The 24448-nt window shown below is 47.2% G+C and overlaps 1 protein-coding gene across 6 annotated transcripts; it reads right to left on the minus strand.

Annotated features, from left to right (window-relative positions):
• On the minus strand, positions 1-24448 carry LOC120952413 (rho GTPase-activating protein 190). 6 transcript variants are annotated; one of them, XM_049610161.1, is made up of 12 exons: positions 24087-24448; positions 19940-20358; positions 15497-16036; positions 14266-15410; positions 12383-12835; positions 10052-11667; positions 9799-9843; positions 8569-9189; positions 8120-8478; positions 5896-6268; positions 5538-5817; positions 1-5444 (listed from the first exon to the last, which is right to left on the minus strand). In XM_049610161.1, exons 3-12 carry the CDS (start codon positions 15644-15646, stop codon positions 5246-5248), a joined length of 5241 nt encoding a protein of 1746 aa, XP_049466118.1. In that variant the 5' UTR covers positions 15647-16036; positions 19940-20358; positions 24087-24448; the 3' UTR covers positions 1-5245. The 6 variants fall into 6 exon arrangements, with proteins under 6 accessions (XP_049466118.1, XP_049466115.1, XP_049466108.1 ...); XM_049610158.1 differs by having other exon boundaries at positions 23779-24448; XM_049610151.1 differs by having other exon boundaries at positions 23743-24448.

Raw genomic sequence — 24448 nt, forward strand, 5'->3', positions numbered from 1 at the left:
TTTATTAATTAAGTAATATTATTACTTATGTTTTTTTTTATTACATCTTCATTTCGACACATTTTGGACACAAAGACTGCACAAGTCAAATTATCAGTTGCGTTTTTTGTTTTGCGTAGAATTTTGTTTTGTTTTTACTCCCATCTCTTTCTCTCTCTCCTGCTCGTTCTTGTTTTCGGTTTTCTGCGGTTTTCTATTTGTAAGTGGGGGGGGGGGGGGGGGGGGGTTTGCCATATGTGTACGTGTTTGTTTGTTTGTTTTTGGATCGTGCTTTTACTGCGCTTTATCTGTTGCTTTTTTGTCGTCTTTTCACCTGCTTCGAGACAGAGACTGGTGTGAGTATGTGTGTGTGTGTGTGTATTTCTGTGAGTATTTTAGAGTGTTTCCCCTTTTTAAAGCGTTTAAAATAATAAACATTTACTACCTGGGACATCGATCCGTCGATCCGCGAGCGCTCGCATGCGTCTGTGTGTGTGTGTTTGTGTGTGTGTATGTGTGTGAGTTACATTTAACTTATCTAAACAGTCGATCACGTTCGCATCAATGGCGCGTTTACAATATTATAGCAGCGGATGCGCTTGCACATGTTGTATTGTTTACTTTCTTTTTTGTTCTTTTTTTGTTTCTCATCTCTTCGCCTTTCTTTCCCTTGGGATGAGTTTGCTCTCCAAGCGTATCAATCCGCTCTTCTTCTTTTTTTTTCTTCTTTTCCACTTTTACAGGCATGGCACAAACGTTTTTTGTTGTTTTCACTTCTGTTAAAAATACTCTTCTGCTGGCTTTTGTTCTTCCGGTAGTTTTGTTTTGCTCTTTCATTCACGATCACGCACACACGCACACACACCTCCAATAGGCTGTTTCGTAACAGCAGGTTACTCCACAGATTGGATAATCGTGTGTGTGTGTGTATTTCGGGCTTCAATGTCTTTTCAATGCTCCTGTGATGCAGCGTACCCCTAAGCCCAGTCAGCTTTGTGTAGCGCCACGTAGACCGTTAAAGTGTTTAAAAAGGGACATATACATTCAACAGCTCCGTTGGCGTCGTACGCGAGAAAGCTAGATTGTATGCAGTAGTGTTGGGTTAATTTGGCCCATTTTGCACTGCTTAAATTGCCGTAATTCACGTGTGTCTGTGTGTATGTGTATGTGTGTGTATGACTAAGACTGGCTAAATGTTAACGACACGAACAGGTGAGGCGGGTTTCTGTATTGGAAGTGCGTGCATTATGTTTTGTGTTGCTATCATCATGTTGCCCTTATCATCGCCCTTCGCGTGCGAAATGGGGGGGTTTTCCATCTATTTTCATGCACATGCAGGCATAGGCTAGTACGGCTGTTGGTTGTTCGTTCTGTATTTGTTTGTTTGTTTGCTTCTGTTTTTTCTTTGTTTTACTGTTGCAGAGTAGCATCATTCTCGCAGCTGCGTCGCGGCTGCACACTCTTAAACACACAATTCTTAGCCTGACTGTACTCTGCTCCCCCCTCTCTACTTCGCTTGCTTGTTTAAAACCAAAACATATATCCTCATGTATACCTAATATATCCATTTATAATTACGTTTATATCACCACATAATTGTTTACAGGTCGGTTTTCAATTGCAATAGAACGGTTACATTATTCCGCTTTCGCTTTCCTCCCCATCCACACTTGCCACTTTCTCACTCTCACTCTTTCTACCGTGCCAATTTCGTTTCGTCGGTACCGTTTTACTGTTTCCGTCTCTTTTTTCCTCTATCTGTAATGCGATTTTTGCTGTTGAAAAACTGTTAAGATACTGCTGTACTCTTGTGCTTAAGCTATGCTTTGCCCGCCAGCGCGCGCCCTTCCTACGTAGCGCATTACCCGCTCCTCGCACGGCGCGCGCGCACACACACACACACCTACCAATCTGCTTCCTATGCTGCGCAAAAAACACATCAAGCATTTTATTATCAATGGAATCGTTTTTTTTGTTTTGTTTTTGTTGTTTTGTTTGTTGCACGAGGAACATAATCCTACACCAGAGAATTCAATTACACTTACTAACACGGAACGACGACGGTTGCCTGGGGAGGGGGGGGGGGGGGATTTTACACCCACATGCACACACACACGCACGCACACACACACGCACATACACACACAAACATAAAGTTCTAATCACGGGTATCACCTTCTTTCCTTCTGATGAGTATTTTCTCTCTCTTTCTCTCTCTCTCTCTCTTTCTCTATGTCTCTCTCTCTCTCTCGCTCTCTCTCGCTCTCTCTGCTGCAAAAAAAAATCTATTTTTCTTGCCCGCGTCTACTGCTCGGTTCCGTTTTAGCGTTTTGGAAAATTACTCAATTTTCAGATTCGTTTACAGCTGCTAGTTCCGACTTGCTTAACGTAACGTTCATAGGGTTTTCTTAATTTACTGTTTTCGTTTTCTATTTTGTTTCGCTCTCTCGTCCGCTCTAGATCTCACTGATTCATGACACAGGCGTGTCCGCGACTTGCTTAATACTAGTAGAACGGACCGCACGTAGCGTAACTATAGATTCGTGTAGTACCGCCGTGGCGGGTGGCGCACACTGGGCAAGGAAGGGGGAAGTGATTATTATCTGGTAAGGGTAGAAAATACTGAACTTGTTCGTGTATGTATCAACAATCTTCGGTAGGGAGGTTTTTGTTCTGCTTTTTTTGTTTGCTTCTCTTCAACTTTACGACTGCTTAAAATGGTAGTTTGTAGTGGGCTGTGCATCTCCAAAATCGAATGTCAAACATTCCACGCAAACGCGCGTGGAGCAAACAGGCGGGCCCAGTAAACTCATTATGGCATGTATAAATCTCGATGGTTTTCATTCGGGTTAGCGATTTTGTCACGTGTTGCTTTCGCGGTTTGTATTTATAAGGTTGTTTTGCTTTTGGTAAAATGAACATAGTTCCAATACTTAATTTGCATACGCCTAAATGATGATTTTGTGTACGAATGTATTTGTGTGTGTGTGTGTGTGTGTGTGTGTGTGTGTGAATTTAAATGCCTCTTTTCCACAACATCTCACAAACAGATTGGGACAACAAGCCGTCGAATAGCGTAGAGCGAAGTGACCGATGAAATCATTGAAGCGTTTCGTTTTTCTTCTTCCTTTTCGTTCTCCTTTTCTCGCCGTATTACATATCCCTAACACACCACCTCTTACCCTAGGCCACCCATTTTACAACAGAGCTAATACATACAAAAATATGTTATCGTTTTTTTTTCGTTTTTTTCTTCTTCTTTTTACTTTAAGCGATTTTCTTCCTCATGCACACACACACACACGCACACACACACATACACACATGCATGTCCATGAAGGAGGAATGTAACAAAGAATCTATTACGAAATCTGCTTGTGTGTGTGTATGTGCGCGTGTAACGTCTTAGAATTTGTTTCATTTTCTGGAGCGCGTTCGCTCAAACTATACTTAAACCCTATACTAAGTGCGTAACACTAGCGAGCAAGGGGGTTTCACATTAAGCAAGTACATGTTTGTGTCGCTTCAAAAATTGACCCATCGATTGTGTGTGTGTGTATGTGTGTGTGTGTGTTTTGTTTTTGTAAAGCAAATCGTTTAGCGAACATCAACCAGCACACAAAAGTAAAACTGTGTGTACAAACAACTAAATCGCAACAACACTGCACATTAACTCGCATAAGCATTATGTTTTTCTTTTCGTGTATGTGTGTGTCTGTATGTATGTATATATATAAATATGTGTGTCTGTGTGAGTGGGCAGGGTTTCTAACGATGAGTGTGCACTAGTATCATGCATGTGTGTGCATTTTAATTTCTACGCCTAACTAACTGTAGCTTTACTGCAGATGCGCTACCACGCTTTCTCTTTCGCTCTTACGCGTTTTTGTCTCATTCCAAAACGGGTCTGCGCGATTATTGAATATTTCACGACTTAGCATTCACATAGATTCTTAGTTGGAAACGGAACAGTTTCGGAACGGAGCTTCAGGAAGGGGAAGGGAAGGAGATGGTATAAATAAAAGCTAAAAAAACCAAATTTTGTCTTTACAGTTTGGCAGACGCGCCAAACGAACCCTAACTAAATGCAAAGTGGTGAATGTTCTCGGTTTGCGATGTAACTGTACTGTTGTTGGGCAAATCGGTCGCTTACGTCTTATTGTTTCTTTTACATTGCAAAGTAAAACACAGATCATTACAGGTATAATAAAATCTTTCAGCCTCGGTTATTGTGTTGCACGGTAAATATATAAATAGGTAAATATCATTGGTTGAACGACGGAGTATGTTGTGAGTAGTTTTTGTGTGTATGTGAGTGTGTGTTTTTTTGTCTTTACGTGGGGGACTGATAAAGCTTTGTATACAGAATAAAAAAAAAAAAACTAAAAACGTGCTACTACGGCACCTCTCCTTTCTACGGGGCGGGACAAAAAATAACCTATTATCGTTTAACGTTTCGGCAGCGGAGGGTTTAGTTTCAGTGTTTCTTTTTACTCTTCGTTTTTTCTTCTTCCTCTTCTTCCTAACAGCGTCTCGAAGGAAAGGTTCTTAAAGATGTACAACAATCATTGTTTGCTTGCGTTTCTCTCTCTCTCTCTCTCTCTCTCTCTCTCTCTCTCTCTCTCTCTGTTGCTTGCATGCTGTCTTCCGTTCGCTTTCCTTTTGCTAAATGCATCCATCATTATCGCATGGACATTGGTTTCGTTACACATTGATACGAGTATGGTTTAAAATATTGTATGCGGTTGTACCAATGAGTATGAGTATATGGGTAGCTTGTTGCTTTATTCTCTCGCTTCCTTTCCGATTCATTTGCCCTAACATGTATCATTCAACGAGTTGGGTACACGATTGAACCCTTCGCGTGCTTTTTGTTTTTTTTTTTCCTATGAGTTGCAGTAATGCAAGTGATTGGTGTTTAGCACATTTCCTCAACTAGCCTATGATGCTTTAAGTATGTGTTGGTGTGTACGTCTGCATGTGTGTGTGTGTGTGTATGTGTGGGTATTTTTTCAGTTACAATATTGACTTGTCCTTTCGGACTTTTGTTTTCCTCCCCCTCATTCTCAAATACTGTGTGTACGCGTGAGTTTCCCTCTTGCGAGTTGGAAGCCAACACCCAAACAGCGCTCATCCTCCCCTGCATCAGCAATCGGGGGAGGGAGGCACACCGTCAGGTGCAAACTCTACACAACATCTAAATACGAGCGTTCTGCCCGCCTCCCGACACGGCTGACACGGTGCTGGCGGGCTGCTCTTACTCGCATCAGACCATCACGAACGCTTCCTCGCCGCAGAACAGGAACGGATACTGATCGATCATCGTCTGCACGATGTCCTCCAAGTACGGGCGCATCGTTTCGAACCGCATCATGTCGGTGAACTCGATCGGCAGCAGTGTCGGCCACCAGCAGATGGCCAAATTTTTGCTGTCCATGCTGTTGAGCTTCGAGTTTTCCGATACACTAGAAGAAAGGGGAAAAGCATTTCAATAGATAAATAAGTAAATACGTATCGTGGCTTTCGCAAATAAATGTTCGTTTGTTTTCTCTCCGTACCGTACAAAATGCTGGAAGATGTAGCTCAGTATTGCAAAGTTGTTTGGCGGCAGCTTGTTTAGCAGCCCGCGGAGTGCGATCAGCCGGCAGCTCCGATCCGTTTTCACCTCCATGTTAAGGCTCGTGATGGACTGGAGCGGCCGGGAGCCGGCTATTTCCTCCAGCTCGCTCATCATTTCCGCACTGAACAGCCCCTTGAGACGCTTCACGAAGAAGTCCTTCAGTGCGGTGGCGACCGCATTCACCGGTATGTCCAGCTTTTCTATATCTACATCCGATTCTGTAACATTGGTGAGTGCACGGGAGAAAATTAGCTTAAAGTTGATCCTCTCCTCCCACCCCCGACGGCTACTACTACCTTCAGCAAACTTCTGGTTCAGCAGATCGACGTGCGTGCGGTTGCCCGGCACCCGGTAGATGCCTTCCGAGTCGAGCCCTTCCTGCTCGATGAATTTGACACACTTCTCCACGAACAGCGGCACGAGCGGCACTTTGTCGGACTGCTTCAGGCTGGCCAGCGAGGACTGCTGGAGTGCAGCGGCTGCGGCCGCCGCTGCAGCCGCTGCCGCAGCGCCATTATGTTTTGAGTTTTTGCTCGCACCCTTGCTGCTGCCCCGGGCGTCCTTCGACTCTTTGCTGGCCTTGCCGGCCGGGTCGATCTCCTTGCCGAACCAATTTTTCTGCTTCGTGATCAGCTTTTCCCGATCGCTTCCCTTCGGCAGCACGCCAAACTGTGGAGGGAGAAAGTGAGATAAGCACGGGCGTCATCCGTTGTGGCTGTATGTTTGAAGAGTGTCGTGTGGAAGTGTAATGTTTTAGCGATCAGGCTTATTCTATTCTTGCAGTCGAAATGTCTCGACGTCGAGTTAAACATTGCTTAGGCACTAAACTGTCCTGCTTCTACTTCTAATAGCGGTATCGAGGTTTCCAAGAAGTAGTTACCCATGAAAGAGTCTACATGTTATTTTGATTTTGATTCCAGAGCCGATTAGAGATATTCGTTCTCGAGATCAAATCCTCAGTCGTCCCGAAACCGATGTTTCGATGTCCGGGTTTCGGCAGCCCGTAGCAAATGTTTTTTTTCTACCAGACGTCTAATACAACAAGCATATTTCAAAGAGCATGCGAGTCAAATATATCCACTCGAATCGAGTAAAAGAATAGAATAAGCTCCATTGTTTTGCCCCTGGAGACAATTATGTTAATTATCGTACAAGTTATAGGGCAAATAGCTTTTCGAATAACGAGTTTTCGTCTTTGACCGCAGTCATTCGAATTTCCGCAGAGGACACATCGTACTATTCGTTTTGGAGCGGTAAATTAAACACTAAATATTAAATATAATAAGTACAGTGGAACCCCTCATAACGAGTTTAATCCGTTTCAGTGACTCACTTGTTATGCAGTAGACTCTTTCTAATATAATTTGTATGAAAAGTGAAATAATTGGTTCTAGAACTGCACACGTGCTAGTATAAATGCACATATAGATCAGAAAAAAAAGGAAAATGTCTTCATATTACTGATATAAATGAAAATATTTGTAGTTCATTTAATTTATTTTCTGTTATTATTATTCATTCATTTTCTTTGTCAATGATTGAATCAACAGTTTCAAGTCACCGCTTGCATTGCTGCCAAAAAAAAAGTTGAACGTTCTTTTATCGGTTTGTTTCTAGTAAGAGTTCGGAGCATGAAAATCATGCTGAAGAAATTAAACATCATTATGAGGGAAATGAAATGTCAGATCTATGTGGAATATCATTTTGCACGTGGTAAATAACAATGTTTACAATTTGAAAGTGACTTGGAAACCCTGTAAATTTACAGCACTCGACAATATATCATACCACACACTTGTACATCATAAAGTTAAAGGAAACTTCTTCTCCTGGCCATAGTTTTCTTTAATAAATGAAGCTCTCATTTGCCTGAGCGATAAACAAAAATATAAAAATGCTCAATGTTAACCAATCGTAATCTTCATTTTATATCGGCCCCAAAAGAACGCATCTGGAAGACTTATGATATTGCTCGTTATGCGAGATTTTACTCGTTAAAAGAGGTATTTGCTAGCAATACGGACTTCTCGAACCGTTCTTCCTGAATAAAAAAGAGTTATTTGTTGAGCAGTTAGATTTACTCGTTATGCGATCTGATATTTAATTTCCATCATAATAACTTTTAATTTCTTTAGCATGATTTTCAACTCTTCACCAGTCAACGGGTGAGGAGATCCGGCTTCAAATCCCGGTTCAAATCCAAAAACGATGGCAGCAACCAGTTGAAGTGTTGAACTTCATGCTGAAAAAATTAAAAATTAATATGATACAAATTAAATATCAGATCGATGTGCAATAACATTTTGAACGCGGTGAATAACATAGTTTACATTCGAAATTGACTTGGAAAACCCTGTAAGATTCTTAGCAGTAGCAAACCAATGGTTAAGAATAATCTGAAAGGATACGGCCTTTCTCGAATTTTGTTGTCTTTTGTAATGCTTGGAATGCTAAATTATTTCTTTATCCGTTATTTCAGAAAAAAATGCCACCAAATCAAGAGCGCCAAACAATACTCACGATAGGAGAGTTGTCGCGCGGGGATGAGATGTCAACGCTTGATTCGTCCGGCTCCTGGGACGGTTTGTCCTGCTTTTCCAGCCCGCTGCCCAGCTCGTTCTTCAGCTTCTGGTACATGATGGGCATGCCGCCGAGTGGGCCGCCGCTCGCCCCGACCCCGCCCATCATATCGCCCGCGGACGAGCCGAACGGGCCGAGCGGGATCTTGGGCGGCTGCACCGGGATGGCGGTGCGTTTTTTGCGATGCCGTTTGTGCGGTTGCGCTTTGCGGTTGATCTTCGAGTAGCCATCGTTGGAGCGTTTGCGCTCCAGCGAGCTCGAATCACTTTCCGAGTCGGAGTTTTCTTGTATGTTAAAGACTGCAACAAAAAAAAAACACACACACATACATAAGTCATATTTAAGGATAAAGCAGCAATCCCCCACAACCTTGCACATTGTGTACTTACTCTGTTCCTTTTCCCTTCTCTGTCGCAGTTTGGTTTTGTGCGTCCCCATCTCGGAACCGCCCGAACTGTCCGCTCCACCGCCGCCGCCACCCCCACCGCGCCCACCATGGTTGGCACCGGGGCCGCCGGAAAAGGTGGTAAATAATTGACTCGCCACATTGTTGACCGCATCGCTGAACGCGTCATTGATCTGCTCGTAGCCCGCCTCGTCCTCGTACTCCTCGCTGTCGTCCTCCGGTGCGGCCAGCGGCGCATGCTCGAGCTGGGCCTGCTGCTGCTGCAGCAGCTTCTTTGCCTTCTTGCGCTCCTTCTCGGTCATCGGTACCAGGCCGGCGTTCGCGCCCGAGGCGCCCCCATCGCCGCCAGCTCCTCCCCCGCCGCCGCCACCACCAATGTTCATGCGGGCGATCGCTTCGTTCACGATGGCGAAGCTTTTCAGGTTCAGCTTGCCCGGCTGCTTCAGCGTTTGACTAGGTCCCTTCGGGCGTATCTTCTTCGCGAACGACGACTGGTTCGGCCGGCGGCCGGTCGTGAACGCGTGGTGTGCGTTCATGTTCTTCCAGAGATCTTCGCTCTGCTTGTTGTCCTGCTTCTGGATGAGAAACCCGTCGTCTATCCAGCCTGCACCGCGGGAGAAAACAATGAGGTTAAGTTAATAATCAACTCGAAAAAAATGGAATGACTTTTACGAACACAACATTGACACGGGTTTGTTTCACAGAAATGGATAAATACATTCAGATTTTCAAAACAATAATAATAATAAAAAAATGGAGACCGGTTAACAGTTGGGAGTAGAATGATTCTAAACTGTAGCGCTTTCTCCGAAAGTGCAAAAAACAAACTTTAAAAACAAAAACCAGCTACTTGTTAAAGAATCACACGACTGTAGTGAAACACATAAGCTAATGTACTGTTAAATCTAAACAAAAACAAACAAACAAACAAAGGATTACATGCACAACACACACAACAGGGACGGAACTTTACAACAGAAAATGAACTACACAACAACGTGTACACGTGAGGTACAGATAATTACGTGCAGTTTACAGCGTGAGTACAGTGAAGTCTCTCTAAGGTGAATTTTCAAGAAACAAAAAGACTAATCAGAGGAAGGCTAAACAAAACTACGCGTTGCCATGGAATGTCCATGATAGAATATATTGAGGAGACTACATCTTGGAGAGATTTCACTGTATTTTTTTTTTTGCGAAGATAAATATCAACCTGAGTCGTAAGTGTTGATCGAGTCCTTGGATCCGCTGACGTCAGCTGTTGCGTGTACGAAAATGGGTGATAAAAAGTGAGTACAAATTTTGGTATAAAAAGTAGTCTGTCATTCAAATGTTTAGAAGAGATAGAAAGAAAGTAAAAAAAAATCGTTTGCTTGGCACTGTTCACAGCTTTGCCTCTTTAACAATTTCAATTTCCACGCCCTTCCTTTGCGGGTTTTTGCACAAACGCAGCGACCTCTACTTACAGTTAATCTCCTCCAGGCTCGACTGCGACTGGGACACCGTGTCGGCCTTCAGCTGCCGCAGTATCGACGCCGGTATGAGCAGGTGGTCCGGCGGGGCCGGTTCTGGCGGCGTCGTCGGCGGCGGATAGATCTGGAAGCCCTGATTGCTGCCGCCCTTGTCGAAGTCGCTGCTGTCCTCGTAGTAGTACATGCTGCTGTGCTGGTGCGGTTGCTGCTGGTGGAGCTGCTGGGCCTGCTGCGCCTGCTGCTTCAGGCTGTCGAGATCGTCCAGCGAGTTGATCGAGCGGTTGTCGAATAGCTGCTGCGACAGCTTCTGGTGATGCTGCTGGCCACCGTGCTGCGGCGGATGGGCGAGCGTTTGCTGCTGCTGCGCCTGCGACCCATGGTGCCCGTGGTGCGGCGGTTGGCCCCCAATCCCGCCGCGGTACGTGGTGGCCGACCCGTTGATGAGGTAGCTTTCGTACCGGGGCGGTGGCTGCGGCACCTGCTGCTGGTGGTGATGGTGCATCGAGTGTTCCATCGTGCCCTCGCCCGAATCGATCGTCAGCGGCTCCTCCAGGTTGAACGCGTGCTCGATCTCCGGCTTCTTGTCCCACACCTCCTTCAGGAACGGCGCGAACGAGGCGAACTTCAGCTGGCCCTCGTCGTCCGAGCCGGTGGCGAAGTGGGCCCGCAGCTTGTCCGCGATCCCGTTGCCCTCGGTGATGAGCAGCTGGGACAGCTCGCTGTTGAAGAACGCATTGACGCCGCCCTGCTCCGACACGGCCACGATCTGCATCGGCAGGTTGGGAATGTTGAGCGAGAACGCGCTCAGCGTCGACAGCGAGGCCTTGCGCTTGCTCGAGTACAGCAGTATGAAGCCGTGGATCAGATCGTCCCGGAACGCGTTCGCGCCGTGGTAGGAGGAGAGGATCAGCTCGACCCGCCGCTTCGAGTCGCCGAGAAACATCTCGAAGATGATGTTGCGCTCGCCCGCACTGATGCACGACTGCTCCAGCATCATCGAGCTGAGTATGTTTTCGATCGAGAACGGGTCGCCGCAGAAGATCGACATGATGATGCGCAGGTCGGGCAGCTCGTGCAGGGCGAGGCCGTACTTCAGATCCTCGAACGGGATCGAGTCGATCACGCTGTTCAGCGTCGTGTTGATGAACTTCGTCTGCTGCTGGGAGATGTAGAACTCGTTCTCGTCAATGAAGACGCAGTGCAGCTTCTCCGCCAGCGACTGGCCGTCCGCCTGCAGCTGGTGCAGCGTGCTCTGGCTGTTCTTCTCGTCGCTCATGAACACGATGTGCAGGTTGTTGACGCTGTCTTTGAAGTCGAGATTGTCCACCAGCAGCCGGTCGAGCACCTCGTACACATACTGGAACGTTTGCCGGTTCGAGTAGCAGCAGATCAGCCCCTTGCACTGCAGCTCGAACGAGAACGAGTCGTTGTCGCGGTTGATCGTCTCGATGTTCAGCCCGTACACCTGCCCGTCCACGATGTACTCGCCGTTGTCGTTGCAGTTCTGGTGTATCTTGTCGATGAAATCGTTCGCGATGTAGTCCAGCCCGATCACGATCAGGTTCAGCTGCAGCTGGCCATCCTTCTGCGCGAACCGTGGATTCGGGAGGCTGGTTAAGAAAAAAAAAAGAAACGAACAAAGAAACTTCCAAGATGAACAACTGTGCTCGGAAAACGGATTCTCGGGATGTTTTAAGTAGTGGGGATGAACAACTGTGCTCGGAAAACGGATTCTCGGGATGTTTTAAGTAGTGGGGATGGGAAAATTGAATTTTTTGTCGGAATCGTTTCCGGCTAGCTCCAAAGTTTTCTGGATTCGATTCCGGATAGTAGGTCTGGAATTAGTTTCCGGATAGTAGGTCCGGAATCAGTTTCAGTCGAATTCGGAATCGATTCCAACATCGGAATCACATCCACAATTAGAATCGATTCTAGCATCGGAATCTTTTCCGCAATCGGCTCCGGACTCAACTCCGGAATCGGAATCGATTCCAGCATCGGAATCGGCTCAGGAATCGGAATTGATTCCAGCATCGGAATCGACTCCAGATTCGGAACCGATCCTAGCATCGGAATCGGCTCCAGCATCGGAATTGATTCCAACATCGGATTTGGCTCCAGATTCGTAATCGATTCCAGCATCGGAATCAGCTCCGGAATCGGAATCGATTCCAACATCGGAAACGGCTCCGGAATAAGAATCGATTCCAGCATCGAAATCGGCTCCGGAAATGATTCCGAACACGGAATCGGAATCGGATAGGTACGATACCGAGCTCCCACCACTGGTTTTAAGTGTGTGTGTTTCCCTCCTGTATGTCTTACTTTTGGTTCGAGATCAGTATCCGCTCGATCAGCGCATCCATGCAGTTGGGGAACGCCGGGCAGTGCTCCCGGATCGGACAGTGCACGAAGCCGAGATGCTGAAACAGCATCACCTTCCGGTCCTGGTCGAGCCGGTCGAGCAGCTTGTACCGCAGGTCCTCCTGCAGCACGTCCGTTATCTCCTTGATGTCGTTCTGCGTGATCGTACCGGACGGTTCGATGTTTTTGAAGTGATAGAACAGATCGGCATGCTCCATCAGCAGCTCCTGGAAGTTGTGCTTAGCGGTCTCGACCAGCTCGCGCTGGTGGTTGTCGTAGATCTGCTGGCAGTCGTGCTCGGACAGCGCTTCGAAGCACTCGCGCCCCATAAACAGGACGCGCACCTCGGACAGCTGCTTGCCCGGCGTAACGTAGCCGGTTTCTTCCAGCAGCTTTTTGAACTGCTTTTTCCATCTGTAATGGGGCGAAACGGAGCCGCCGGGCGGGTCGTTAGTTGGGCGAAAAGAGGTCGGTTGCGCAAACTTAACGGAAGCAAACTGTGTTGCCCTAACTGCTGTGCTGCAAGAGATTTCGTTTCGTTAACATCTACAACTATCTTTGGAATGTCGCTATATTTAGTGTGTACTAGATGTATTGCCCTTGCGATCGAACCTGAAACCAAGCCACTTGATGTGAATTTGTGTGCTAAATTTTGGCGTGCTCGTTTGGCAAAATTATTTCTCTCCCTCTCTCTCCCTGCACTCTAACTGATCGCCGACTGACTTGACAGTGCCCTACAGCTTTTTCCGAATGAATTTAATGTGAATGAATGTGTGTTGTTTGTTATGACGCTTGGTTATCACCGCTAACACAAACCCGCGCAAATGTGGTATATGCTGATGCGATGCTCTAATATTACAGTGTACGTATGAGGTTAGTGAAGAAGAAAAAAAATGAAGATGAAGAGAAAAAAACAACTGTTCAAATCACCTCTTTGGCATCCTGTTGAAGGCACATAAACGTACGTACACACACACACAACACACACACGTGGGCGCATATACGTTTTTACGGTGCGCCGTGTTCAGAATTACGGTTCAAAACCACAATGCAAGCAAAGCCAGCAAAATACGAATGGAAATGGAAAAAAAGAAGAATATTGAAGAATTGCATCAATCGTTTGAATTAACACGTCGTCTTAATTTTAAGCATTATGGTTGCCTATTGCAATGGGTGAGGTGATGGGTGAGAGGGGGGTTGGGGTGGTGGTAAGAGGGGTTTGGCCGAGTGCGGATGAAGTGTGAAATTGCGTGAGAGGTTCATCTTATTTGCAGCATAAGTTTCAATGGTTTTGCTTCTTTAAAAATGCAGTGTAATTTAATAATTTCGAAACCACTTCCAGACAGGCAGAGCAAATTTCAAACTTCCCTCTCTTATGATGCAAATCGATGGGTTGTGCTTGTGCATGTGGGATTTTTGTTATTGTTATTATTTTTTTTGGTGATAATTCATATTTAATGACATTTCGAAAAATGAAAATTATGAAATTTTAGCATTTCTAAAGGCCGAATTATGATTTTCTGGTTGATGTTTGTAAAGTAAAAGGGGTCACGAGGCATATTTCAGGCCATGTGTAATTTAAAAACTATTTCCATTTTTTAACTTAAATTATGCAAAGTGATTGCAATGGTTAAATTTAAAGACCGAAACTGAAACTAATAACGAATTTTGCTACACCAAATATTTAAGTGTTAACAGAATGGAACGTGTTACGGGTGATTGGTTTTTTAAATACATTAAAACGTAAATGGAATGACAGGCTTGGTGGAAAACGCAAGAGAAGTCAACTGGCATAAGTACACACATACACGCCAACCACCGGTCACGGGGCGCGTGCCACTTACTCTAATCGCTTCTGCTCCTGCTGCAGCGCGTTCATGTGATTCTTGAACACGGTTTCCGCCTCGGGCGTGTCGAGTATGTCGAACGGTATCCGGTTCTCGTCCTCCATGTCGCTCATGTCGCTCAGCTCCGCCCAGCTGCCGCCGCGCTCGATCGCGTCGAAAAAGTACTGCTCGTAGTCGATGTGGTCGCGAAAGTAGCTCCGTATCGAGGCCCAGTCGTTGAAGCTGTCCAGTTCGAGGTTGATGCTGTTGATGTCGGGCAGCATCTCCTGCAGCACGCACGCGAACGAGTCCATGTAGCTCTGCAGCTTCTTCGACTGGTAGTCCTCGCGCAGCTTCTTGATGTGCCGGCGGAAGATGCGCTGGCCCGCCTCCTGCCCGAACAGCTCGAGAAAGTCGATCCACTCCCGGTGGTTCGACAGCTTCTTCGACGAGCTGCTCCAGATCGACCGGTGGTCGGTGATCTGCGTCCGGATCAGGCGCGTCACGTACTCGGTGCTCGCGTTCAGCAGGTCGTTCCGCTGCTTGGCCGCCTCCGCGTACGACGGCACCTTCGACCGCTGCTTCGCCTTGTCGATCATCTGCGCCAGCACGACGAACGCGAGATCGATGTTGATGCTCTCGTGGGCGGACGTCTCGATCAGCAGTATCTGGCCCTTGTACTCTTTGCGCGAGCAGATCTTCTCCGCCTCGCGCACGTACAGCTCGTTCGCGTCGTCGTTCTTGGTCGTGACGAGCACGACCGGCTTCTTCACCTTCAGGATGTTGTTGATGATCTGCGTCACAAACTCGACCTGCTTCTCGACCGTCCGGTTCGGCACGACGCTCACGTCGAACACGCACACGAACCCGTCGACGAGGAAGCGGCCCTCGGGCAGGACGATCTCCTCGTACTCGTGCTCGATGCCGAGCTGGTTCTTGCAGATGTACTTCAGCTTCTCCTGCGACGACATGCGGATCGCGGCGCACCGCTTGATGTACGGCTCCATCTTGCCGACCTTGAACGGCTGGAAGGTGGCATCGTCCACAAACTCGGTCTGCTCGATCACGCTAAAGTTGTAGTCCACGCCCTCCTCGGACGTTTTGCGCACCTCGCCCCAGTACAGGAAGTGGTCATTGTTCACCACTCGGCCGCTAAAATCCGACTGCAAATGAGCAAGAAAACACACACACACAGTCGTTACATACCGAAGGGAAACACGAGGGTGTTCGCCAATACGGCCAAACTCACCTGACTCAGCACCGAAATGTGATCGATCGCGTAGTCGTCTGTTTTGGGGCGCACGAACCGATTGCACAGACAGGATTTGCCGACCCCGAGCTGGCCCTTGTCCTTTTCCACGCCCGACAGACCCACCACCGATACGTTGATTTGCTTCATCTTGCCGCCTTGAGAGGGACTGCAACTAGTCGGCAGGCGCTAATCGGTCGGTGCGGGCCGGGGTTCAGGTGTTGTTGCTGCTGCTTCGCTGCTTGCAACGCCGCCGTTGTGTTCAATGTCTCACTGGCGCAGCTAGCAACACCATTGGTGTTTTTTTCCGGGCCGGCGTAAAGGTGGTTCCCGTTGGTGCAAACGCGTGCACGGGTCGTATTTCGAATTGACTTAATATTAGTTACAATAGCATGCACTCGTGTGCGGTGGAAATGTGATGCTGCAGCAGCAGTAGTAGTAGCAGTAGCAGTTGTAGTAATAGTAGTAGTGGGTGCGAATTGCACGATTCCTTTACTGCCTCAACAGTGAGCGGCTAAGCATAGCCAGTTGATGATGGATCTATAAATGAAAGCAAGCGACATAAAGCGAAATAATTAATTGTTCTTCTTCACATTGTTCTTCATTTCTTGTAGCAACTATGCTTGAAATATTTTACAGGGTTTTCCTATAGAGCTCCAGACCGCGGAATACTTTGATAAATCGTCGAGAGTTTATCGGACCGATTCCAGAGTTGACTCCCCAAGTACCACAATCCCACTAAACGACCACTAAATGGTTTCTAAACGACTCAAGCGGCCGCATCGGGGAGCTCGTTCGTTCTCGGGATCGTTCGCCGCGACGCTCATTTTCACTTATTTCATAGCCCTCTATGATCAAAAATTAGAAAACCGTCTAGGTTTTGTTCTGCCCAATCTAGTAGTACAACCCTGTCCACTCATGAGCGACGAACGAGCTCCCCGATACGGCCGAAGCTCTCAACCTAAACGGAATATAAAAAGATTTCGTATAGCAGACGGCAAACGACTCAACGACAAATGCATTCAAAAAATAGGAAAATAGTTGGTGGGATAGCTACACAGCGGAGCTTTCTTCGCTTTGAGAGGTTTTTTTTTATCATACCCTCTGTATTGTTTTATGGTTGCGCATTGAAGTTTTGCATCGCTAGAACGTTGATAAGATTGTTTAACTGAAGCAAGTGAGATTTTAATTGTTATTTGTTTGGTTGAGTTTCAGATTTATTTGAGTAACGATCGTTGGTGTTGATACCCAGGTATCTTACAGTACGACAATTCAGATAGATTTTTTGTTGGAATGTTCGCAAGGTATATAGACCAAGATTAGATGAAGTTAGGCAAATAAATTGTAAGAAAAAGACAGCAATATACAGGGTTTCACACTTTATCTCAAGACCGCGGGACCTCTTCCCGAATCTGTCTTAGCCAAAGCCAAGATTGCGGTATGATGCTTGAAATCGTTGATGATACCTGAAAACGTTGATGATACCTGAATTCATCGGATGCAATGCTGAATCTGCGGCACATTTCTCGAAACACACTGGTCCGCGCCGAGGACATGCGGTCGAATATTTTTTTACACGGATAACCTTTGTGTACATCAGTCTATTAGAAACACTCAATTATCCTTTTCGTTTTTTTAACCAAAAAAAGACAATTTAATAAAATGAGTGAATGCATATTTGTTTAATTAAAATATTTACAAATGTTAAGAAAGTAGTTTGAACTGTTTAAATAATCTTTTCTGGTAAAAACACGAAAAAATAATTCACTGTTTTCAGTACACTGATGTACACAAAGGTTATCCGTGTAAAAAAATATTCGACCGCATGTCCTCGGCGCGGACCAGTGTGTTTCGAGAAATGTGCCGCAGATTCAGCATTGCATCCGATGAATTCAGGTATCATCAACGTTTTCAAGCATCATACCGCAGTCTTGGCTTTGGCTAAGACAGATTCGGGAAGGGGTCCCGCGGTCTTGAGATAAAGTGTGAAACCCTGTAATGATGAGTTATAAAACGCCAGCTATTAAACAAACCAGTGAAGCTTTCGTTTTTTTTTCTATGGATATTTGATTTTAGCCGGTCTCATAGTACAGTCGTCAACTCGCACGACTTAACAACATGCCCGTCATGGGTTCAAGCCCCAAATGGACCGTGCCACCATACGTAGGACTGACTATACTGTTATGGGGGTTAATCCAAAAAAGTCACTGAAAACCAACCCCACAAATGGGTACAGGCAGGCCTTGACCGACAACGGTTGTTGAGCCAAAAAGAAGAACAAGATTTGATTTTCCAGTCGTTTTCCAGTCCAGCTTAATCTGTGGCGCTTGGGTCCGCAGCCGATTCCGGAGTTGGGCCCGGAATTGATTCCGGCATCGAAATTGACTCCGGAATCTCAATCGACCTAGGAATCGTAATTTGCTTCGGTTACGGAATCAGGATTGACTCCAGAAATGGAATTAGCTCGGGAACGAGAATTAGTTCTTGAATTGAAATAGGAAGTTTCAGAAGCGAAATCGGTCCGATAATCTACATGAGAATGGATCGTTTACGAGTAAATTTTGATTCTTTACGGCTTTTGACACGCACCATCATTGGACCCAAACACCTATTCTTATGAAAATGCCGAAACCGACTCCGTTTTGAAGCCGATTCTGATTTCGTAGCTAAATCCGATTTCGTAGCCGATTTCGATACCGGAGCCGATTCCGGAATCGATTCCGGAAACTGATTCCGGGGCTACTATCCGGAATCGATACTAGAAAACTTCGGAGCTAGCCGGAATAGATTCCGACCAAATCTTTATTTTTCCCATCACTAATTCGATTCGGATTCGGTATCGGATGATGCCGTTTAGTGGATTTGTGGCACTTGGGGAGTCAACTCCGTAATCGGCTTTAGAATCGGCTCTGGGATCTACTCCGGAATCGGAATCCGAATTAATACGGAATTGATACCGAACACGGAATCAGAATCGAGTAGGCCCGATTTTGAGTTCCCACCACTACTCAGAATACAAGAAAATAAAAAAAAAAACAATAAAAAATAAAAGTTTGGATGAGTTCATTGCTTTTACATTGCAACACAACCTTCCGTTTTTATCAGAATGATTATTTAGAAGTTGCATGACTCAACTACCAGTCATTAAAAAAAGCTTCATTCTTCCCATGAGCTATTAAATCACAAATTGTAAACTAATAAATAAATTAAAACAATACTCAATCTTACTGTTCCCGTCAGCAATGACTAAACGATGGCTAATTAAAACAAACAATGACACGGACCGCATCAATGCGATGTGTAAAAAAGGACATTGCTAAACGAAACGTACGTCACCCGCACGCTGGAATGCTGCACCGAGCGGAAACGGTGGCTGTCCTGGGTGCTTGTCGTCGGTGTCGTGATTTAGCGACCGAACCCGTTAACCCTTTCGCGACCACCATTCGATCTCGAAGACAAAATATGCCAGAGAAAAAAATGCTATTGGGAATATTACCAAAAACAGAGTTGTTTTACTTTTAATTCGTTCTAAACGAATACATTTGGCACACAACGACTTCAACGTAATGTTGAGTAAATGTTGACATTAGGACAGTAAACATATCGAACCACAATAGTAATTGTAGAGCCGAAGGGTTAAACTGCACAACACCCACCGTGCGCACCAGCGTTACCGTATCGCATGGCGACAGTTTAATTAAATGCTTTTGGCGTAACCAATTTCTTCAAATAGATGGCTTTAGATCATCGGTCGGCTAATGCGGTCGGACCATAAGCTGGGCTGGCGGGAGCCGTGTAGAAGCTAATGAACTGCGCCCAAATCTGCGCGATTGGTCCCACTCCCCCGGGGACGGCACACTCACTGGTTTGCTGCAATCAAGCTCAGCAACGGCAAAAAGTGAAAAAGAAATGGGACCGAGCGATAAACCGAGTACGCGGGCGCTCCCCTGGAATGCTGTGCAAATTGCTACACAATATGGTTAATAGTTGGTAACAGCAACCACAAAAAATAATAATAAGAAGGGATAAGCGAAACACACATGTGACATCAACATGCGGCGATGATGAAGATTTCGCCACCGACATAGACACACAAACACACACATATGGTAATGGTAATGGTGCGTGATATGTGATGACTTCATCTGAACAACTTCTGAAGGACGGTCACGGTCGCCTCCACCGACCCGATCTGACGCCTGTCCGGTCTGCCTGCATCGGCAGACGCGAGCTAAACCGGCCCAGACACAGTGCGCTACGGGCGGGCCCAGCTGTTTGCATTGCTGTGGCGCTGGGGGAGGGCGAGTAGGGAAGCTAGCCAGATGAAATTGATTTTTTTTTGTATAAGATTTGTTAAACCGACGGCCCCAAACTACCTAAAAATGTTACAAACCGGCGTATTTGTGCATGCTGAACGACCAGGGCTTTTCGGCCCAAACGTACCTGTATCTTCAGCATCGCGCGCACCCATTTACTGCTGGCCGATATATCACGGGAAAACGTTTGATTGTAGACACACACACACACACACACCCACACAACAAGGGGAAATACTTCTTTTCGCTATCGGTCGCACTAGTAAAAAGGGATTTACAGAGCACGCACGAAACAGATTAACCTAGCGGTGGCGCAACCCCGTGCAAGCTGCAGCTGGTCGCGTTCGAGTGGACTGCTCTGGCGGTGCTGGCAATGCACATCCTCACATGGTACCACCGTGCCACCAGCCAGCCAGCCGTGCTGCGGCGGAAGATTTCTTTCACTGAATTTTTGATCGGTGTGAGAGACGGTTGATTGTGACACGTCGTCGAGTTGTTTGTTTCGGTTTGCGGCTCACGAATGCTCCAAATGGTGGAATAGCGCGCCTGTCGGGTAGAGAGGGAACGAGAATGAGGTATTAGAGTGGCTTGGCTAATTGATGGTTAATTTAATAAGCAAGAAGAAAGTCAAATGCAGAGTGCGGGATGCAATTTAAACACATGCACACACAGACGTACAAGCCGTGTAGAGCTATATCAATTGTGTATTGTGACATCAAAACTCGCCAATTAGGCTTTTCCTATTTGGCTTTTCCACCGGCGTGTACTAAGCAGTGCTGCGGCCCTGCGTTTTCCGTTCGTGTGTTTGCGAGCGCGCGCGCGAGAGAGAGAGAGAGAGCGAGAGTGCTGCCTATGTCAGCATCTGTGCGCCGCCCGACGTCGTCCTGGCCGAGGAAAATCAATAAACACATCACCCCGTCAGGAGCGAGCGAAATTGGCAAGTTGACCGTGGCTGGTGCTGCTAGAAGACGCACTATTTGCTCGAGCCCCTTATTTTTGTTTCTTCCACGGTTTGCTCCGAGCGTAGACAGCGTACACTAAACACTGTAACTACCCCTTTACTTACGCCCACCATTAGCAATCTTTGCCCAAACGAACACGGGAAGCACTGGTGTGTGTGGGTGTGATTTTCCCCACACAGCCGCAGTTGGTATCCCCGCCGGCGGCAGTGTGTTACAGCAACTAACGGATCGTCCCCAAGTCCCGACACTGTCAAACCCCGTTTGCCGGTTGCCTCGCACCACCCCGGGACCAACTGCAACTGCTTCCGCTGAGAGGTGCATGCACACACACGCAGGACCGAACGTCCTTAACCGCACGAAAATGAGCGATCCACACATTACGCACCTTTTGCCACCTTCGTTTTTGTCCTGCCCGCAACCGCAAAGGGCTTTTACGCTACCTTATACGGTGACAGTAACAAAATTTCCAGTGACGCACACTAGCAGCAGCAGCAGCAAAGCGCACTGGGAGATAAGGAGGGAGAGCGCGAGCGTGAAAAACAGTGATCTACTCTGCCTTCGGGAGGAGGGGGAAAGGGGGTTGTTCCTTTTATCGCGCAAGTGTTTTTGGCCGTGAGTTTTCACGTGAAATTTTCAGAGACATAGAGAGAGAGAGAGAGAGCAAGAGAGAGAAAGACGGCGTGGGAGAGCAAGAGTTCCCTTTTTACAGGAGAGGAAAAACGGACGAGCGGCGTCCGTTTGTAAAGCGCAGGGCCCAATATGGTTCGTTGGTGGTGGTGATGGTGGTACGAGCATTACTACCCCCACCCCCCGACAAACCCAATCCCATACGCTATTGAATTTTTCCAATTTTCCGGCACCGTCAGGGGGGGTTGACGGTGAACCTTTACGCGGGTGGGTGAGCGATCATGGCGACCGGTCACGGGGCTTGCGGTCAGCTTTTCGTCTGGAAAAAAGGTAAATACCCTAAAAGCTTGTTTGCTTTCCAGGCTCCAGCCCCGTGTGTGCCCGGTTTGTTTGTGTGGAAACCCTAGTAGTTAATGCGGCCGAGGGCAGGTAATCCATGCCGGCTGGGCGAAGCGTAACCGAACCGTCCGGAGCAATCAGAGGTATCTCTCTCTCTCTCTTGCTGTAAAGCCCTAAAAATAGAGGAACAGTTTTACAGTGATTTGGTCTGTCGGTAGTTTTCGCCTCCCCGTCCTCCATCGACCCAACCCGGCCGAAATGTCTCCCGGGGGGGGGGTTTTGCCCTGGTGGAAGAAGAAGGCTCTGTGCATGGTTTGATTGTAGACGGTGCCGCAGCAATGCTGGCTGTTGAGGACGAACTGTTTGCTTTCGGCAGGCGGAAGCGCTTACATTAAGGCGGCGTTTAGGCCGCCGGGGGCTCTTTGCAAAAAATAAAAAGGTTTTTTTTTGCTGTTTTTGCCAGTTTCAGTGCATCCAAGGGTATTGCACCGAAGCATTGGCAGGGCTGGCCACCAGCTCCTCAGGATATTTATGACCTTTTTTCCCCCTGCCATTACACATACACACTCACACATATACACTTAGTTACATGTACGCACGCGCACGTGCTGCACACACATCGAGGAAAAGGGAGGGCGTGATAAAAAAAAAAGGTGACAAGGACGCGCGAGAGACACACTTACAGCTACGCAAACCCTCCACAAACACACACACGCGCGCACTGGACAATACAACCGCTCCGAGGGCTGCAAAAAGGATCTTCTCTCTTTCTGTGCGCGCACACACTGCGAGCGTGTGTGTGTGTGTGTGTGTGGGGGCATAGGGCATTCCTGGTCAAGGATATGGCGCTGGTGGAAGAAACAAAAGCACACACGCCTGCATTAATAATACAGGCGAAAATCAGCAGAAAAGTGAAAACCCAAAAGGACGACATCCATCGACATCCAAAAATAGCACACACCCACACTCATCGCCCATGGGAAGGGGTGGGGGAAGGTGTATGGAGGAAAGGGTCGCTAAATGCAAAAAAGGACATTCGTTGCCGTGGGCGCCCACATGCATAGATGGAGGTGTATGTGTGTGTGTGTGGGATTGAATGGAAATGAATTTTCCTTTGCAAGCGCCTCAATCCGGAGCAAGGATTTTTCCTTTTATGGCGAGAGGAATGATTGTGCGCTGGGGGAGTGGGGGGGATCGAGGGAGATCTTTTCCTCCTTTCCTTTTGATTGCGTCGTGTGGTTCGGCGGTTCGGGTCAACTCCATCTTGTGCGTGTGTAGGTGTGCCGCCCTGGCATATAACAGGAAAGCAGACACACACACACACAAGCATACATTGGCAGGCAGACAATGTAAGGATGGGTGAAGTAATGGGTTCGACATTCCGGGCCCTTTTTGGCCCGGAAAAATCTGTTCACAATTGTTTTGTGCGCACACACACACGCACACAGACAGACACGAGCGGAACCAGACGGAGTTTTGCCAGTGTATTGCGAATTGTTTGGCCTCTGGAGGGAGTAGGCCCGTCTCCTAGGCTCTTTCTGGCCTCAGCCCATACGACTGCTGCCCAACCGCTGCGCACCCCTCTTGCTCTATGTGCAACAGTTTATTGGGACGACCGGAAGTAAAAGAAAAGGCAACCACATATGCATTTGTTAGGTGCAATTGGCTTGTTTTTTTGTTGTTGTGTGTGCGTGTTGTTGTAATGTTCAAATGCTTTCGCTCTCGCCCATTTCTTCTCCCTACCCCATCCAGCGGCCATCTCACTCTCCCTTTGTGCGTCGTTTTGGGCAGGGAAAGCGAAACTGGGCACAAATCATTTGCGTTTTGTCGCCTTGCCAGTGTTGCGCCCCCCCCCCACCCTTTCACCATCTTGCAAAAGGCGCAACAGACGCATCACCAGTCAACCCCAACCCCCCACAGCGTCAGGGGGTTTGCGAAAAAAAACCCTCAGTCCCCTTTCACGATCGTGAACAGAATCCTTACGGTAAAAGCATACACTCACTTTTTTTGTTTGGCACACACACACACACGGACTCACTGTGAGAGATTTCCTTTTCCACACTCTTTCCCAGCCGGACAACGGTAACAAGCACGGAACAGGCACGGCAGTGTCTTGGCGTAGGAGACGGTGGCACTGGTGGTTTTGCTCAAAACTGAAACTCTACCACTGTTTTACAGCACACATGCACAGGCACACGCACGTACAAACACACATACACACACTCGAGACTGGGACCGGAGTTGAAATCGATTGTTTTTGCTGCGTCCGACTCCGGTTGTTGTACTGCTGGTCGGCAGGAAAATTAGCAGCTTTCCCTTTATGAATGGCGGCCTATCTCTACCCACCCTTGGCTACACAACGTACGAACACACACACAAACACAGGCACACACGCTCTGCACACGGGCTCGGTTGCGCTGTGTCTTTTCCGTTTCGTCTGCCTTGTGTGTTGCCTTGGCAAAGTGGGTATAGGGACTAGGTGGGCTTATAGGTTTGGCGGGAAGGCCATATTGGACGAACGAATGACAGGAGTGGATTCGATTGTGATACGTAGTTTTTCACCCACACTACGACACATCATCCAAAATAGCCATTGGAATTCACACGCATACATCAACAAATGATCGAATCCCCTCCTGTCATTTCGTTTTCACTTTTCTACAGTACGGCTGTCAATTTGTTCGGGATAAGCCCACCTGTATAATAAA

Source organism: Anopheles coluzzii, chromosome X (assembly GCF_943734685.1).
Source record: "Anopheles coluzzii chromosome X, AcolN3, whole genome shotgun sequence".
NCBI lineage: Eukaryota > Metazoa > Arthropoda > Insecta > Diptera > Culicidae > Anopheles > Anopheles coluzzii.